Source organism: Seriola dumerili, unplaced genomic scaffold, assembly GCF_002260705.1.
Source record: "Seriola dumerili isolate Sdu_G_001 unplaced genomic scaffold, Sdu_1.0 BDQW01000068.1, whole genome shotgun sequence".
NCBI classification, from domain to species: Eukaryota; Metazoa; Chordata; class Actinopteri; order Carangiformes; family Carangidae; genus Seriola; species Seriola dumerili.
Genome location: NW_019174323.1, coordinates 6,361,719 through 6,381,620, shown reverse-complemented (window position 1 = coordinate 6,381,620; position 19,902 = coordinate 6,361,719). Strand labels below are relative to the sequence as shown.

At 40.2% G+C, this 19,902-nt stretch overlaps 1 protein-coding gene across 1 annotated transcript; it reads left to right on the top strand.

Moving 5' to 3' along the window:
- Positions 1–4,987: 4,987 nt before the first annotated feature.
- Positions 4,988–18,373, top strand: LOC111220462 (lutropin-choriogonadotropic hormone receptor-like). Its single transcript, XM_022743559.1, has 14 exons — positions 4,988–5,364; positions 7,727–7,798; positions 8,891–8,965; positions 9,213–9,287; positions 9,389–9,463; positions 10,503–10,577; positions 11,053–11,133; positions 12,200–12,268; positions 12,376–12,450; positions 13,376–13,558; positions 13,810–14,030; positions 14,998–15,179; positions 15,332–15,523; positions 16,785–18,373. Exons 1-14 carry the CDS (start codon positions 5,210–5,212, stop codon positions 17,319–17,321), a joined length of 2,067 nt encoding a protein of 688 aa, XP_022599280.1. The 5' UTR covers positions 4,988–5,209; the 3' UTR covers positions 17,322–18,373.
- Positions 18,374–19,902: the final 1,529 nt, after the last annotated feature.

Here is a 19,902-nt window from a genome sequence, read left to right as displayed (position 1 = left end):
GATGCCATTGGCTATATGACAACTTGAGTTGCTTTAATTTCATTGGCTCTCCTTTTTCTCTCTCTCTCTCTTTGTGTCCTTTTGTCTTCATGCTATTGGTTGAGTGACTTATCAATACTCATGACGTGATCAATGCAGGACAGACAAATGAGTTTCCAATGGGCTACAGTATAATTATCTGTTTATGGACTTTTGCAGTGTCTGAGCCTTCTACAGCTCAAGAATTGTAGCCCCATGATATATCAATACAAACAGTGCCATGATACGAACAAGCCCCTCCAGTTCTTCCAAGCAATTTAACCAACCAGTCAGATGCATGCAAAACGGACAACGGCGAGAAAGGACATGAAAAGGACTGAGATTTCAAAGTATAATGTCAAAACTAACTTAACATTTTCCCTTATTCTCGCCATCCTTAACTGGCCTTTTTGAGCTCATCTTCCTCCCTTCTCTTGTTTTCCCCTTGTTTAGTATGTTTCCCTATCTGCCCCTCCAATTCCTATGTGTCTGTTGCTTTCTTTTCCTGCTCTCTCTGTTGTGTTGCCATCTGAAACAAAGGAGGTGTCTCAACCAATGGGATTCTACATCTAAGTGTTCATTAACCATGTTTATTTTCTATATGTACAATTTTTCTACAGTATTTACTTTTATTTTTATTGTTACGGTTCTTTGATGAACATAAAGTGGAAATTTATTATGAAAAATAGTTTTGAAGATTAATGAGTAAATAAAATATTACCCAAGTGAGCCTGGAGTGCATTTGTGTGTTGGTTTTTGCTCCCCTCTGCCTGCAGACAGCAGTACTGTGTATCACATCTCCCTCAGCCATGAGTGCAGATCACTGTCTAATTCAGACCAATTAATCGCAACCTTCAACGTGTTAGGAGGCAGATGTGTTATGTGCTTTCTGGCAGAGAGTTGGATTAAAACATCAGTAACATCCTCATGGCTCTGTTAGCTTAGCATAAAGACTGGAAAAAGTGGGATGGATCTCTCCAAAGATAAGAAAATCTGACAATACCTGTAAAGTTCACTATGAACATCTTTTAGTTTAAACGATACAAAAGCAGAAGTTTAATCATTGAAATTTTAGGTTTTCTCATGGGTTACGTACCTGACTATTTTTTTTTTGATCACCATTAAATTCTTGAAATAGTCAAGAACATAACAGCTGAATTGTTGTTTTTACCATCATTATAATACACTTAATTAATGAGCAAAATATAACATAACAACATAAATGGGGAGATTCTGAGATGGTAGCTGGTGTCACCAGTAGTAGATGGTATTTTTTTTTTTTTCTTAACTTTGGACTAGATTCACAGAAAAATAACCATTCACATGTTTGATAATCCATTAACTGCTTAAGTATTTACTAGTTTGAGGAATGTTTTCTGGTCTTTAGTTCTTTGGACTGTTGACCAGATAAAATGAGACTTTAGAAGACGTCACCTTGGGTTTTGGGGCCTTGTAATGGGAGATTTTTAATATTTGCTGACATTTTATAGACCAACAAATCCATAAAAAATAACTGGTAGATTATTTATAATGGTAATAACTGTTGCAGCCCCACCTTGGACAGTGCCAGGCTACTCTAGCTGTTTACTCCTGTTTCCAGTCTTTATGCTAGGCTAAGATAACCAGCTGCTGGCTGGAGCTGGATATTTAACATACATACATGAGACTGGTACTGATCTTCTTATCCAACTCACCGCCGGAAAGCAAATAAGCTTATTTCCCAAAATGTCAAAATATTCCTTTAGCTAACCACTTCTAACAAACTATCTACAAGTTGCAGATTTGCCCACATTCCCTTTATTCCCTTTCACCTCTTGTTTCATCAAAGTAGGGAAAGCAACACCTTTTCTTACAAGTCCTGCTGCATGTATCTGGGACAGTAGACACACATAAATACCCGCTCGCACACACCGAGCAGCGCTTTGAAGTATGACTCAGTGCAGTGAACGGTATAAGTCTCTGCAGAGTTGCTGTTTGCCGGATGAAAGATCCCTGAGACTGCAAAGTTGAGTTTGTGTCCTCAGGTGAGGGGAGCTACAAGGACCTACTATTTCAACAAACACCTCCCAAGTCTCGTTATCTTGTTCTCTTGCTGTCTCTCTTTCTTTGACTCTCTTTTTGTCTTTTGCTGAACAGTTTGTGCTCAACAAAAGGCTTGTGTTCGGCTGTAGCTACCCATCTGCCACTGTGCTGCCCTTGACCGCAGCCAGCCAGCAGAGAGATAAAGAGACACAGCCCTGCGATATTTATGGGCTGAATAAAGTAGAACTCCACTGATCACCAGTGGCCAATCACTTACCTCATGTTGGCAATTACAAGATTTACAGAGAGCTCACACCAGTGATTTCAGCAGGTTGTAATGCTCATTACACATCAGAAAACAAAACTGTTGGATGGATGAAAATTGCATAACTGAGATAACTATAGTATTCTTAGAACCACTATTGGGGTAAAAATATATATACAGCTTGGTCTGAGCATGGTGCAAGAGAAGGCCATGTTGTTTACAACAAAGATCACCAAGCAGAATCAGTCTGATCCATTTAGCTTTGAAGAGAGTGCCAACACGGAGCCTGGCAGTATTTGGTGTATTTGGCACAGCTTACACTTCATTCACTGCCAATTCTTCAGAACACATTCAATCATGTTAAAGCTGACCAAACTCATGCACTGGAAATATTGAGTTTGTGTTACACATATTATATAAGTATTACGTTACCTCTTCATTTAACAGGTCATGTATAGATAGTGAGATGAACTGACTCCATGTCCGTTGATGATATTAGTAACACCTGTGTTTGATAGTCAACATATCTGCTGTGAAAAAGATGTATTGACGTCTTAATTTTTTGCATTTTCAAAGCTTGTTGAGCATGAACAGCGTCTGTAGTTGGCAGTTCACAGTGTCAAAAACACCTCCCCTGCACAGGTGCAGAACAATCAGCCACAGATTCATCCACAATTTCATATCATGTATACACACACACACATAGATGTCAAGGATCTTCCTCATTCTCAATCCTTCATCTCTACTCCCCTCCACACCTGCATTTGTCTCTAGCTTTCTGACTCACTCTCTCCCTGCGTTTCTTGCCGTGTGTTTAAGCAAAAACTCTGGGAGAGTGTGTGTGAGATAGAGCATGTAAGTGAGGTATTACACACGTTGTGGGGACCTAAATCTGTTTACATCTGTACTGTATCGTCTTTATGGGGAAAAAAAGCACGTCCCCATTACATAAATTAATTTTCAAGGTGAAGACATGTACGTTTCGGGTAATTGTATGCAAGTAGTAGTTATGGTTACAGTTAAAATCTCTAGAATCAGTGTGTGTGTGTGTGTGTGTGTGTGTGTGTGTGAGGTGTAGGGTGGTGGTGGTGGTGGTGGGGTGTCAGGAGCTCAAGGCCGTGTTTTTCTGCTTTGGAATAAATCACAAAACACTCTTTTCCTCCACATGAAGTTATCACTGAGCGCGCACACACACACACACACACACACACACACACACACACACACACATTCAACTATTTATCAATGCATGTGTATGGAGAGCAGAAGATGAGCACACAGAAATTAAAATGTCACTCCACACACATACATCAATAGGATGTATGCAGAGTACAGCATAGAGGAATATTATGTCCACTGTTATCATACTCTGTTCATCTGTCAAACAAATATGAGACATGAGACGAAACAGAATCACATGCTTACTATAATTATTTTCATTGTAAGTTTCTACATGCTAACCAAGAGTCAAAATCACCATACACATAAGTTAAAAACAATTGCTGCATTGTTATTTTGGCTACATTTACTTGTAAAATGATCACTCAGAGAGAAAGAATGTGACAGAATATCTTTATTTTGTCTCTCACATAGTGCAAAACCTAAGTCTGGGTAACAAACTGCTGCTCCGCCTTTCTGCCACTCACTCTCACTGAACAGATGAAGAGAGAGGTTTGCCTCTCGAAAAATCCTCTGTAAATGCTCCCTGAAGACCTAGTAGAAAATGTTTGCAGCAAATCACTCTGGAGAAAGCAAAGGCCAATCAGAACAGTCCAACACTCGGCCGACCAATGGCATAATTTCATCAAAGAACTCAACTCTATCACTCACTCACTCACTCACTCACTCACTCACTCACGGACATTTGCTGATAATACAAACTAAATCACCTTTAAGACAAGTAACAACAACAATGAAAACTTCTCATATGAGAAAGTGAAAAGTTTTCCTTGACATTCAATTACTTCCGTTTTTCTTTTTTTTCCATCTTTAGGTGCATTCCTCTTCTATTAATCAAGAACCCCAGTAAATTATCTCTGTTACTATAATGTCAAAAAATGTCAAACCAAATAAGCTTAAAAAAAAATCTAGTTAGCCAGCTAACTTTGTTAGCATTAACATTTGTGACTGGACTGATTAAACAAAACAACAAAAACAGTTACAAATTAATTTCCATTCAGTCAAATTATACAAACTCAAGTTTTAAAAAGTGCCTTACCCAATGATTGAACTTCTGTATGTTTTTTTTCCTTTATTAGCTAAAATTTTTTGTTGGTTTCTCCAGTTAAAAAAGAACTTTTGAGGTGAGAAATGTTGAGTCTTGTTGGGTGTATAAATTTTTAAATATGTTTTGAATAAGAGGTAAATAGGTTCAAAGAAGAGGGTCTTGATTGAACGTCATTAGCATTGCATCCAGTACTAACATATTTTCAGTGACTAAAGTGTGATTGCCTGTTTATGTGATTTGATTTGTAGTGTAAGAAATAAAAAGTGGAAACAGATTTTTCGACAGACAAGAGCAATTAATTTGTGAAATCAGACACAAACACACACACACACACACACACACACACACACAGCCTGGAGACCTCCTACATCCTCATACACACACACAAAGCTTTTCACACGCCCACCCATTCACCACTGCATGGCAAAAAGCCTCAGAGCACCTCACACTTCTTCGCTCTTCAACCTGGCGGTGAACCCTGAGTGGATAGACGGACAAACTTTCATATCAAATCTGGAGTGTGGGCTTTGACGGAAGGCCTGCATGCATGTTAACAACACGTGGCAAACAGAGACAAAATCAGAGTGGGAAGAAGAACACGGAGACCTGAAAAGCAATAAGATACAACAAACTGGGCTTAGCTTCAGACTAGCAGAGGTCTGGCAGGTTTCAAGATAATGATGAGTGTGATAATGTTAATGATTATGGTGATGAACACGGTAACAGCTTCAGCGCCTGGCTCTGAGATGCACATTAAACCTGGAGGTTGCCACAAGCTGGGATCCGGGGTCACAGAGATTCCTTCTAACATCCCCAGCAACACCCAATGCCTGTGAGTACACACAAGTTGACGCACGCACATTATCTGTCGCAGGGTTGGGAGGCAAATGTAAAGCTGCTGCAGCCATCGTAGATGTTTACATTTTACTTGCTGAGCTGCTGCAGCCCAATTTCTCCTCATCAAATGCCAAGAAAACTAAAGTTTTGTGGTATTGGAGGTGATGATAAGTTCTTACAGGATAAGACTTTATGTACAATTCTTCTTGACAGCAACACCGCACTCTGTCCAATTCTTCTTCTACTCTTTTTTTCTGCATTTATAAATCCCTCAACTGAAATGTGGGCTAATTTGGCCTGACACATGCTGTTAATGTGACGGTGGCTGTCCTTGGTGTCTGTGTTCCTCTTGGTTATTGTGAAGAGTGGCAATAACATCAACCCACGTATTTGTGTGTTTTTTTTTTAATTTTTTGTATTAAATATTGTGACTTTTAGTCCTTTGTATGGGCCTAACTTCAACATTACTACATCCTACATTTCCCATTATCCAATTTCATATCATCTTTTGTTCGACCCTCCATGCCTGGTAAATACCCACATCTTTCAAACTCCACATCTGCAGTTTATAATTTCAGAAAGCTTTAAAGCCACAGAATACATCATACAGCTGTTCTTACAGTCTGAGTAGTTACTCCTGTACGGACTGAAATCAGCATCATGTCCCTCTACTCAACTACAACAGGTGAAATAGGTCAATATTACAGGGAATATGTTCCCAAATAGCATTTCCAATCACCATAGTACACAAGGACAGATTCAGGGTGTACGCAATGTTTACAATTCCAAATCCCATCTCGTGAACATGCATAGTCATTTAGACTTCCCTCTCTAATCCTTGCTCATCCCCTTTTTGGCTGAATTTTGCACTGAACTTGCCAGTGCTGGTTTTATTAAACATTCATTAACTCAGGGAATGAATGCAAAGCACATCTGCTCGTCTTCAGCGACTCCCAGTGTCGTCACAACTTTCCACCAAGTAGCTGAAGTTTTTTTTTTTTCGTTAATGCACAAAAGTTATGGCAACGTTTGGGGTTTCTCACTAAAAACACACTGCATCCACATACCCTTGCTTTACACCCATGTTTGCTTGCTAGCTTGCAGTCTTCTTCTTCACTGCACGTGTGGGCACATTGCTGCTTTGCGTGTTACTGCTACCAGCTGTTGATCAGTGCAATAGTGTGTGAAACCGAAGACTGGGCTGTGTAGCTATCATGCAAAACATGTTAGCGCATCATCGTGTGCGTGCATGGTTACAGACAAAATAAGGAACCACTCTTAAAAACATTACTCCATAGCGCTGCAAGTGGTCAAAAATCTCACAGGGGACATTAAAGTTCACACCCAAACTCTGAGAATGTCGGGTGATGACACCCTCCTTACTCCAGATTTTGAAAGGATTGAACATTATTCACATCCTTTAAAAGCCAGGAAGCAATTGTGACATAAATGCTACTCTTGTACTAGCCCGGCTCTGTATTTCCCAAAATGATTAATTTCTAAGAGGAATATATAGTGTTATTTCTTCTTCTCTTAAAAGCGTTAACCTCTGAAGATGTTGATCGAAGTGGTTCAGATTGTTTGTGATGCAGTGACATGGAGCAGAATGAGGCAAGTGAGGGTGGGCTGCCCCTCGGAGTAAACACTGACCTGTTGTTTTGGCCGCTGAAACATTTAGAAGGAATCTCAAGGCCAGAAGGGGGTGGGGGTGGGGTGGGGGGTGGGGGGGGTGACAGCGGGGGTCAGCGTTAAGATTAAGATCGCCTGAGGCTTTTGCACAAACATGCAGTGCAGATACACATAATCGTGCTCACAAAAAGCATATAAACAAATACAGCCAACACACACACACACGCGTGCACACACACACACACACACACACACAGAGGAGGACATTTGTGGTAGAAGTAGCAACTGTTCCTAAAAGACATACTGTGAACTCCCAGGCGGCGATGTGTGTGTTCTCATCTGTTCTGTTCTGCTCGAAGGTCAAGGCTCAGGAAGAGTGGGGATATTTACAAGTATGCAGCAATGGATGGCCATTTCAGATGTGATCTACAGCAACCAGATGCAAAATAAACTTGGGATCTTGTATAGACATGCTGTACACAAAGCAGTTTGTTTCTTGCATGAAAAGAAAATCCCCCAACATGAGTGAGTAAAAGGGTCATGGTCTTGTTGATCTCCTTCATTAATCAATGAAAATACAGAGCTGAAAATGATCCCACCCACACCCGAGACACACAGCAACACTGGCCACTAATGACTTTTCACTAAGGATTTCTCTCCAGTGATTACGACTCTGTGATCTGTGCATCGCTGAGAGCTGATGTGAGTGGCTGTTTCTGCGTCAACAGGAGAGTTAAGCAGACGCAGATCCGAGAGATTCCCCAGGGTGCCCTCACCAGCCTGCAGCACCTCAGGAAACTGTAAGTGTGTGTGTGTGTGTGTGTGTGTGTGTGTGTGTGTGTGTGTGTGTGTGTGTGTGTGTGTGTGTGTGTGTGTGTGTGTGTGTGTGTGTGTGTGCGTGTGGATAGTGTGTGTGTCCCATGTTTATTCTTTGATGTGGAACATAATGAACTGAGGAGGTCAAAACAGTCGAGATATGGATCATCCAGACAGAGGAGAAGTGAGGAGGGGGCGTTGGGATCTATGGCCAGGCCTCACCGGCAAATTTATCTTAACATGTATTTGGTGTAATTCCTCTAATTAAGAAAAGAAAGAGTTTTAGTTTAGCTAAATTATATATACAAGCTAGAGTAACCAAATTACCTCCTAGATTCAGTTTAAATAATACATGAAATCCTTGAAAATAATGGAAAACAACTAAGCACAACAATAGAAACATAGACTCTTTTTGTTGCTATCTTATTAACTTATTTATTTATCTATTTCATCTTCACATCTTTGCCTGTATACTTACATTTGTAGGTTAGTTTTTAGTTGCTGTTGCTGTTGTTGTAGATCAAATATTTACTAATAAACATAAACTCTTGAAATCAGGAAATCAAAAACTTGATTGATTGATTGTTTTGGTTTCGTAATTTCTCCCTGTTTTTTATTTATCCTCAGTTTTAATGATGTGTTGCATACGTGTAGCTTCCTATATGTTTGGATCTCGGGAGATGCAATTATGAACTGCATTTCCCACGTGCACTTGCATGAAACGCACAGGAATGCACAGTTTGATTCGCTGCTAGCTTTGAATATTCCCTCTTGTCCTGTGACCAAAGGCTTGGATGTATTTTTTAATACTTGCATTGGTGTAAAGTGTGCAGGGCCCTCCTTTCTCCTTTCGGTTTTGGCCTTCTTGCACACTCCTGCATTGTGTTGTAAGTGCTGTAATCTTTTCAAAAGTCCTGTAGCAAGATCAATGAGATGATAAATGCCTCCTGTCTTTCTTGTGACTACAGGGTCAATGAAAATGAAATCATTATCTGCATCACCATTTATATCCTTTACTTTCCCCCCCTCTTTGCCCAACCCTGCTCTCCTCTTCTCTCCACCACCTACAACCATAGCATCATAATGAAGAACGACGTGCTGGAGAGTATCAGCGCGTCTGCCTTCGCCAACCTCTCTCAGCTCACTTACATGTGAGTATGCAGTTTTCTAAAAACCCACTGCACGTGACGCATTTTATTCAACGTGCCTTGTGTGTTTAGTCTCTGTCACGGAACAAGAAGAGCTGCAAACTCTGAGAGAGCCAAACCCAAACAGTTGAGGAGTGGGCTTGGCAGTTGTGGTGGAGACTAAATATATCAGAGAATGAGGTGTAAATGAAGACCTGGCAGCTGGATTTTTGTTAATGTACTCTATGTCATATTCTTGTGTCTCCCGCAGCATCATCTCTGAAAACCTTGCTTTGGAGAGAATTGAAGCTTTTGCCTTCTCCAATCTCCCTGAACTCACTGAGATGTAAGTATCACTGACAGGAAAGTGAATGTGGTGAAAACCCCTGAAACTGTAAGACCGGTCATCTATAATAGTGAGTACATGACTTTATGTGTTTCTTTCAGAAACATAGAAAAGTCAAAACACCTGAGTTCCATCCATCCAGATGCATTCGGGAACATCACGAAACTACAGCATCTGTGAGTACTCTCTAAGAGTGCAGCAAAGAGGAACATGTGCTTCTTCAACTTGCGCTTGTCAAACTGATTGTGAGTCCAAAATGGGTCATGGGTGACAGGCCTACTTCTGACAGGCCCCCACACGACCAGAGACATCATTTTTTAATTAGTTTGGATCCTTTGAAAGAGAAATCAAGTATCACTCTTCATCCCAAGGAAGTTTTCTCTACAGTATGAACTATACCATTTCAAAGATTTTAATGTATTTGTTACAAAAAGAGACTAAATTATACTGTCAATATCTTATGAAACACTCTTAAAGTAGCTGTTTATAAGGGACAATGAAAAGCTAAAATCTCTCACTGACATTATCATACTTGTCCCAATTTGTAAGAACTGGGTCACATAAACAGATGGGGAAAAAAATACATTTCTCAAACCCCCTCAGCACAAAAACATTGTATTTTGAATTACATAAAAAAAGGGGGTAAAAGTTATTACATCTTGCAGATTAAACACAACAGAGGATTATCCTTAAAAACCTGAAATGAAGCCATTCAAGGATGACTAAAAAACAAACATTATAATTTATGATATATGTATGTGTAATGCTAAACTAAATTTATAATTTACACATTCATGATATCATATATACATATACATTCTTTGGTGTCTCACAGTGCTGATAAAACACCCTCTACAAAACCTTTAACTAAGGTTGTCAGGTTGTTTAATAGAAATATATATTCAGTTTTAGGAAATCAGGTCACTCTTTTTAAGTTTCAAAGCTGTTGTGCTCAAGAGTAAGTTTTCTTAGAGACAGTACCTACCGCTGAATGAGGCTGAACTCGTCATGTGTTTTTGCCAGACAGTTGTTTGGGACAGGGAGATCTTTAAATGTCTAATTTATCTCTCTGGCACCTGAGCCTCTCTGAACATCCTTGGAATGTTTTCACATGTTAATTTTTTTTTATCTCTGTTATTACAATGAATCTTACATTGTCCGATTCTATCACTGTGAATGCACAGTAACATTTGCTGGTTAATCTGCACATCACAGGACCATCTCCCACACCACACTGAGAATCTTTCCAAACTTCTCCAAGATCCAGTCCACAGCCACCGAACTTCTGTTGTAAGTCTCCACACAATGAACAAATGAACTACAAATGCATGTTCAGATATACACCCACACACACACACACACACACACACACACAAACACACACCACTATTCCCACATGCACCTCAACATACAGGCTATTGTATGCACACAGTATTAAATATGCAGAGGAATGAAGAAATCACACCATTAAACATATAACACTGCAGTTAAAGCCTACTCACTGAGTAGTCCTTACAAAACAGAATAACATGGATGCAAACCATCTGTTCCTGGTCTCCAGTCTATAAAAAATCCATCTTTAGCCCATCTCCCATCTGACATCGACCAGCTTCTAAAAGGAACTGGATTTTTAAGTAGATTGTAGCATGTATTTCTAATATTTTGCATCATAAGTGTACATGCTGTATATCTGCTGTTTTCATACTTCTACTTACTTCTCAGCATTTGTTGTTTATCACGACTTTTTGATCTTTGTCCCGCTTAGTCAACTGCAGGAGAACAGCCACATAGAGAGAGTCCCCGCCAATGCCTTCAGAGGCCTCTGCACTCAAGCCATCTTAGAGATGTAAGGGATTCATCTTTCTTTTTTTTTCTTCTTTTTTTTAGAAACACACCACCCTCACACAGCTCCGAGTGGGCATTATATACGCAATGATGAATGTTCCCTGAAATGCTCTCTGCCCTCTTTACTGGGCTCTGTCTTCTCACTCTTGTCTCCTTCTTTTCTGCACATCTCTAACACTCTTACCACTTTATATCAACTCATTATTTTTTTTCCAACATCCCCTATTTCATTATCATTATTTCATTAATTGGTTTTCTTCTGTAAATAATGCAAAAATGATAGCAATATTTGTGAAAAAATAAAACTAAGATGTTGCTAATATTACAGTAAGGCACCAACTACTTTGACTGTTACTGTTCAGTGGCCATCCTAGACTCCTAAACGCCACACATACGGAGGACACTACAATTTACAGTCTCCTAAACGTCTCTGATGCAGACTATCAGTAGACATTGCAATTTACCAATGTCTCCTAAACGCCTCACATGCAGGCAATGGGTAGATGCTACAGCACACATATCTTTTAGGGCAACAGCAGTGCGCTGTATTGTGTCTTTATGAGAGGTTTAAGGAGGTTTGTAGTTGAAGGGCCATCAGGGGCACATTTTCCCCTTGGGTGGCCCCAAGTATTTGCCAGGTTTGCCTCACTAGACGCACCTCTGCTACTGCTAATACTCATAATTTATTGGCCAAATGTAAAGCTGATTGGTAAACAATGGTGGAAAGTAAAAGCAAAAGTGGATAAGTTTATAATGGACTACTTTTAATTTTATATTGCTGTTTTTTACTGAAGTAAAATTATGAGTATGTCTCCCACCACTGCCAAATCTATCCAGGAAACATAGTTTGCCCACAGCTGTTAAAAAGCAGAAAAGGAAGGAAGAGAAAAAACAATAAATCCAATTAATTTGGTGCGTTTGACTAAAATCCTGTACAGCTTTAGTCACTAAGAACAAAGGATCTGCACACACTAAAATTAGCTTTGATAGTTCAGATAAGTTTACTGTTGGAAATGTTCTGTATTGCAGCCACATGACTGTAATTTGGCTTCTCTTTCCAATGACAGACGGCTCACCAGAAATGGCATCAAGGAGGTGGCAAGTGACGCCTTCAACGGCACAAGGATGAAAAAATTGTGAGTCACAGGCAGAGACACAATTACAAACAGAAGATTTACACAAAAATAAAATAAAATAGTCAGCTCTCATGTTTAATTTCTCTCTTTTTCTCCCTCTCTCTTAGGTCCCTGAGAGGCAACAAACATCTTACTCACATCAATCCCAACGCCTTTGTGGGTTCCAGTGAGTTGGTGGTACTGTAAGCATGACATTTAACAGTAACTCATGCCTACACGATTCACCCTCCTCATCATCACTTATTAAACTCAGGATGTAGGAGAAAACAAGAAGCAATGTGACATGTGTGGGGAGACTCAAAAAAAAAAAAAGACGAAGCTTAGAAACATGATGCCAGATTTAAGGTAAAAATAAACCGAGAGCAGGTTAATTTTACCCGGAGAGACCTGTTTATTCCCCAAACAAAGAGACACCTATTTCCATTGAAGTAGAAATCAAAAAAAAAAAATGTATTTGTTTTTCTTTTGGGCTGTGATGTTTTTTTTCCCGTCCACATCCCAGCAATCACTTGGCAATCAAACTGTAGCTCTTTCCATGAATTTTTCCAATCGGGAAATTTGAGTTTCAGGGTTTTATTCTTAGCAAAACTTGATTTTTGCTGGCATAAATATTTATACATCACTTCTTACACCCTCTGGAGTCCTTCTGTTTTCAGTGAATACACTGAGCATGTTTTATTTGCAGTGAGATAACTTGATTTATATACCATGTAGACACAGGCTGAGTAAACCAGCTGAAAGTGCATAATATCATAATACATAATATCATATTTATGTCTGTGGAATTTTCTAAAACTGTATTATTGTACTTTATTAAAATTAAGCATACAAAGACACAACATCCTGTTGGAATGAAGTCATTTCACATGTAAATAGACTGTATTATGTATGTTTTTGCTGTATTTGTGTGTATAAATAGTGAAACAACCTAAAACAAAGACAAATAAAATCAACCTGGACTCCTGAGGGATACACCAACACTTCACTTTTTATGAACTGATCATATATTAATAACGAAGGAGCCATCTGTCAAAAAATGGAATGGATTCTGAAATTCAAATGATAGTTTCAGTCGCTCCTCGGCTAAAGCCTCACTTGTTTGTGCAGGGACGTCTCTCACACAACCGTCACCTCCCTGCCGGACTCCATCCTCGGTGGGCTCCAGAGGCTGTTCGCAGAGTCCGCCTTGGAACTGAAGAAACTTCCCTCTCTGCAGCTCACCAAACTGCACCAGGCCAGCCTGACCTACCAGTCGCACTGCTGCGCCTTCCAAAACATACGCAGGAACAGGTAGTCGAGAGGTTTCTGAACATTTTGGGAAACATGTTTACATACAGAAAACATAAAAATGACAATTCAAGTTTTATGGAGGTTATGCGCAATGAAATGATGCAATGTTTTATTTTCTTATATCTCATTATAACTCAATTTCTGGTTAATCAACATTAAGTAATGCTGTAGTATTGACCACAGAGCTTTGGTATTGAGGATTTATAGAACATGTGTTAAAAATGCACTAAGTGTGTGTTGTTGTGTGCCAGATCGAGGTGGAACCACCTGTGCTCCAACCCCAACGCTCCGGATCAACTTCATTTCTACAGAGAACACTGCTCCAACTTCACCTCCATCACCTGCAGCCCAGCGCCAGACGCTTTTAACCCCTGTGAGGACATCATGTCCGCCGTCCCCCTGCGGGTCCTCATATGGATCATCTCAATCCTCGCACTGCTGGGGAACGCAGTAGTGCTCCTTGTACTGATAGGTATGGAACAGGAAAATCACTTCTGAAACAGACTTCACATTTTCGCACAGTATTTCCATTTTGAGAAACTTACATACTTTTCCTCCAATATACTCTAGAAGCCGATCTACTCTTCATACTTACATATTTCTTTTCTTCTATACTTCCAATTCATCTGCAGCTGATAATAAGATATCCTCAAATCCCCAGAATTGGAATGAAGAGGTTTTCACATGACAGCAAAACCCAGCTTTACTCTCTTTTGCAATCAAATATCAACCTGAGGACATTTTACTGTTAAAGACCCCCTGTGATGAAAATCAAGTGTTTGTCCACATGGGGTTTTTATATAATACAAGACACATCATGAGCAAAATAAGCAGTCAACACTATGTATTTCTACCTTAGAACTGCAGTGAACCAATGACAGTCTCGGAAAAATGGATTAAGACAACCAGGGATTCATATGTTACAAACCTAAGGAACCAATCCCATCAACTTGCGGGGACTGAGGCAGGTAAAATAAAACCCCAAACCTCGTCATTGCAGAGAGTGAAAGTTTGCATTAGCACAACTACTAACACTGTGTCAGCCGCTGTTAGCCACAAGCTAGCGAACAACATAAACAAATAAAAGATTCTAACTACCGATCTGATACATCTGCTAATTGCTGCGAACCTCTCACTTCTCAAAAACTCCTGAGTCTGGGTCTGACTGAGGCAGAACATGTGGTTCTGCTCCTCTGCTAATCATCTTGATAGGCACTGCTCTTTCACTGGTCAACCTGGCAGCAGTGGTGGGCGGGGCATAAAGCCTGATCCTTTCTCAATGAGGAAGTAAACGTGGATGTGCTTCCAGCCCCAGAGTATTCAAGAGTTTTTTTTAATATAATTTAAAACATGTCTGGAGAGGAACATTAATTCTTGTTTATTTCTGGGTATACCAAGACAAATGGTAATTTTTCTCACCTTTCTGTTTCCACTGTCAGGCAGCCGCTCCAAACTGACTGTTCCCCGGTTCCTTATGTGCCATTTGGCCTTTGCCGACCTCTGCATGGGCATCTACCTGGCAGTCATAGCAACTGTAGACATGTTCACCCGTGGCCGGTACTACAACGATGCCATAGACTGGCAGATGGGCCTGGGTTGCAGTGCTGCAGGCTTCTTCACGGTACGTACATACACATGGAGTCGTGTATGTGATAGCCCTACATCAATGACAACAGTGCACAGGTTTGAATAGAAAATGTGTATGTGTGTGTGTGTGTGTGTGTGTGTGTGTGTGTGTGTGTGTGTGTGTGTGTGTGTGTGTGTGATTTGCAGGTGTTTGCCAGTGAGTTGTCAGTGTTCACATTAACAGCGATCACCCTGGAGCGCTGGCACACCATCACACATGCTCTGCGGCTCGACCGTAAACTCCGCCTGAGACACGCGAGTATCGTCATGACAGCAGGCTGGATCTTCTCATCTCTGGCCGCTTTGCTGCCCACAGTTGGAGTCAGCAGCTACAGCAAGGTGGGTGTGCAGACCGCACATTAATTAAACTCCTCTGTGCTTTCCACTTTGTAACACCAATTTACTGTACGTTTCTTCAAGAATTCTAGGTAATTGAGGATGCAAAATGGTGCATGAACTCATCCCTATATATCAAGAGAGATGTTGCCATATGTCACCTATAATATATTATTAACACATAACCTATATGTGAATGATGAATTCTTTTATGGTATAACATGTTGCAACCATATATGTTAACGATATATATTTAATTTATATATGCAAGTTAATGAAAACAACATACAGATTAAACTTTTATATGCTTACATGTATTTTTATTATTCATTTCTCATTAATTTTAAACATGTCTGCCTTCCCATTCTGGGAAATTAGTCTCAGACTTTTGGAACCCACTGTACATAATATAAACACATATTATCAGGCTTTGGGATAGATATATATTTGAATAACACGTCTACAATGTAAGCATACAAACATACATGACAATACATCAATTTACTATTATGTACGACAAGGAAAAGCAGCAAATTCTCACATATGAGAACTTGGGACCAGCAAATATCTGGCATTTTTGCTTGAAAAATGGCTGCTAATAATGCTACCCAATTACACAGCACATAGTATGTTGTCTGCTGTGTCTAATAATCCATTTTCAGTAGCCAATCTATATTTTGAAAGAATGTTTTCTACCTTTACATCACAGTCTGAAACATATATAGTAAAGCAGGTTGTCCTCAAAACCACTAGCCAATTTAAAGATTGCCATGGCCCATGTCCATATTGTTATAGTATTGGTGTTAGCAACTAAAGAGTTTTTAGGCTGTTACCCAAAGTGACTCTGCTATAGCTGCTTTGTTTTTTGTTCATTTCCACATATTTTTTATGGCATATTTGCCTTTGTTTGATGGAGAGACATCAAACGCAGAGAAAGAGAGGCACAATTACAAGCGGTTTCCAGATGGAACCAAATGTTGTGGTCACGTGGTATGTGTCTTAAACCACTCCAGCACCAGGACGCCAACAACACAAGTGCAGCATTGCTGATGAAATGTGCGATACAATATATCAACAATCATTCACATGTATTACATGCATTACCTGTAGATGGTGGTTTAGTTTATTTGTTCATATGAACATGAACCTATTTACACATACAGTAGGTGACTGTTTCTATAGTCTACTGCTCCATAAACCCTCATAATGTGGAAATGAAGAATATCCAAGGCCCCTGAACACCTTGTATTTGTTCGTAGTGCAGGTTAGTATCTGCCTGCCCATGGACGTGGAGTTTCTGGCGTCTCAGGTCTACATTGTGTCTCTCCTCCTCCTCAACATCCTGGCCTTCTTCTGTGTGTGTGGCTGTTACCTCAGCATCTACCTGACCGTCCGCAACCCCTCGTCAGCGCCGGCCCACGCTGACACCCGCGTGGCCAAACGCATGGCCATCCTCATCTTCACTGATTTCATCTGCATGGCTCCCATCTCCTTCTTCGCCATCTCGGCCGCCCTGAAGCTCCCCCTCATCACCGTCTCACAATCCAAATTCCTCCTGGTCTTCTTCTACCCGATCAACTCCTGCTCCAACCCCTTCCTGTACGCCTTCTGCACTCGCACCTTCAGACGGGACTTCTTTTTCCTCGCAGCCCGCTTCGGCCTGTTCAAGACCCGGGCGCAGATTTACCGGACAGAGAGTTCGTCCTGTCAGCAGCCGGCGTGGACCTCTCCAAAGAGCAGCCATGTGGTGCTGTACTCCTTGGCCAATGCATTGAGTCTAGATGTGAAACAAGAATGCTGACTGTCTCTCAAAAATCTGCAGACTTTTTGCTGGCCCATGGTCAGAGAGGCCCTATTTCTCTACGGATGAAGCTACAGTCATTCTGCTAGCTCTGGCTCTGGCGAAGATATTGACAGAATAAAATATGAACACCTATTAAAGTAAGAAAAATTCAACTTGGTTTAAGAGATCCTCTTCTTCTCTCTCACTTGTTGTGGAAATGTAGAAGTGCACTGTTAAATCCTCATTTTTACTATTTAGTCAGCTTTGATTTTTAGTTGTTTAGTTTTTATCTATCGCAAGTATGTTGCAAATATCTTTGGCCAGACCGTCAGCTGCTTACTCTTTGGACTCAACATCTGAACCACAACAACTCGGGACACAAGTGTCAGTGTCCTTCCAAACCCATGTGACCGGTGGTTAAACTCTACTCTATGCACAATAGCAACCCGAGCATGGATAGCCACAAAACAACTGCAGATACTTTGTCCAAATCTAGGTCAAACTGCTGCCCTAGATAATTCTTTGTGTTTGTTTTAATTTCATTGGAGTGCCAGATGGGTGGAGTTTACCGCAACATAACAATTTAGATCATAAGTAGAACGTAGAAAGAATAGGAGAAGAAGTAAACTGACTTCACTTTCATGTACAGTCTTATGTAACAAAACACCATCCATCTGGTGTCCCTAGATAATGAAACCAACTAAAGGGCTTTGAAACAGTTTAGCAAAGGTTCTGACGCTCTGGATGTCAGCATATGCATGTCAAGAAATCAACAGTCATTTAACATTCAGTGTTATGATTGAATGATATTCATTATGAAGCACACCATGGGGACCTAGTGATTAATAATCTCTTCAAACTTTCCATCTGCCGTAGCTCTGGATGCCTCCACAGCCCCCTCTACCACTCAGTTTCTCTATTTGTTTGAAAAGAGGGGCATGTAATTATCTTTGTAATGTGATTATGTTTATTGTTTGTAAATGATAGTACTACTAAGTATCACCTTTTTATATCTTTGGTTTGCACAAAATGTATGTTTGGGATCATTTTTATAAAGTTGTTTATTATAATTTCTCTCCTTGAGATTTTGTAGATTTTGTAGTGAGCGTGTGAAGAGTAGTAACACACGCACACACACACACACACACACACACACACACACACACACACACACACACACACACACAGACATACATATACACACACACACACATACACACACACATTAAACTGAACTGTCTTTATCTAGAAATGCTGTCCTTCAGAGGATCCAAAGATTTCAAGGACAAAGTGACCCTACCAACCTCTGCTCTGTTTGCCAGGGTGGGTGGGTGGTTGTGGGAGGGGAGACTACACAGCTGTTCTTTCTGCTTATTACAGGAGGAGGGATATGGCAGCTAGATAAGACACGCACATACCCACACCCACACACACACACACACACACACAGACAGAAGCATGCCAGGGTTTCAAGGCTGCAGCTGCAAGAAGGAGTCCATCTCATTGATATGGATACACTGCCTCTTACATGCCAACGCTGAACGTGTGGGTGCATTTGTGCTCTTTAGCCACCAGGTGATGCTACTGATGCAGGTTTTATTGTGATCTCTGCTCTGTCACGGTCTATCCAGCTGTGAATAACAATACACTTCAAGTCACACCGATCGACAAACAGCATACATTTGATATCAAACAACTGATGGTGACGGGAAAGCACACACTTACAGCTGCGCTGTTACAAAAACATAACATTAATGTGGAAGCTAGTATAATAACAATAAAAAGTAGACAGCTGGGGGCATTATTTCCTAAAAGATGTCTTTATAGCAAAGCATGGACATTAAACCGATACAGTTATCTCAAACAGGAATAATGTTTTCTGGCTTCAAGCTTAGACTGAAACAGTCTCTATGAGATGTTGCTTTGCAGCTTCAAACTGGAAATGAAAATGAAAAAACTCACCTAGTCCTTGCCTGGCCTTGGAGACTATAGTACACACTGTGTTGACAATCTTTAAAGTCTCTATACAGAGTGCTGTGGAATAATGTGACATGCCTGTGTCTCCAGAAATACAGATATAATGCACAGTTTCACTATAGTTCAGTTTCACTATAGTTGCTGCCACTCAGAGAATATTTAGTTTAGGAACTATTTTCAGTAATAACGTTCAGGACTTCCTGTTGACCTTCTGTTTAAGACATGAAAAATATTATAGCAACACCCCCTCCCTCCCAAAAATGGAATTTATTTGAAAACGGCCAAGAATTAGGATGATTGTTTTAATTTTGGTAAAGAACACAATTTCCTGTACCTATTGCATATTTTTTCACATATACAGTATAGTATAGTATATTCTTGATTTTTTTTCTAAGCACTAAAAATGATTGAAGGATTATTCACTTCTGTATTGCACTCTTAAGGCCCTCGAACTTAGTTGTCCTAAAAATGATTGAGTGCTTGTTTCGTTGAATGTCGAAAGGTGTGGTGAGGTGCAGATGCTGTTTGCTACATGCAGATGTTCTCCAGACAGAACACAATGTGATGACAGAGAAGACTCCAGATAAAACCTTGTAACAATCTAACAAAGCAGCCTGTGTGC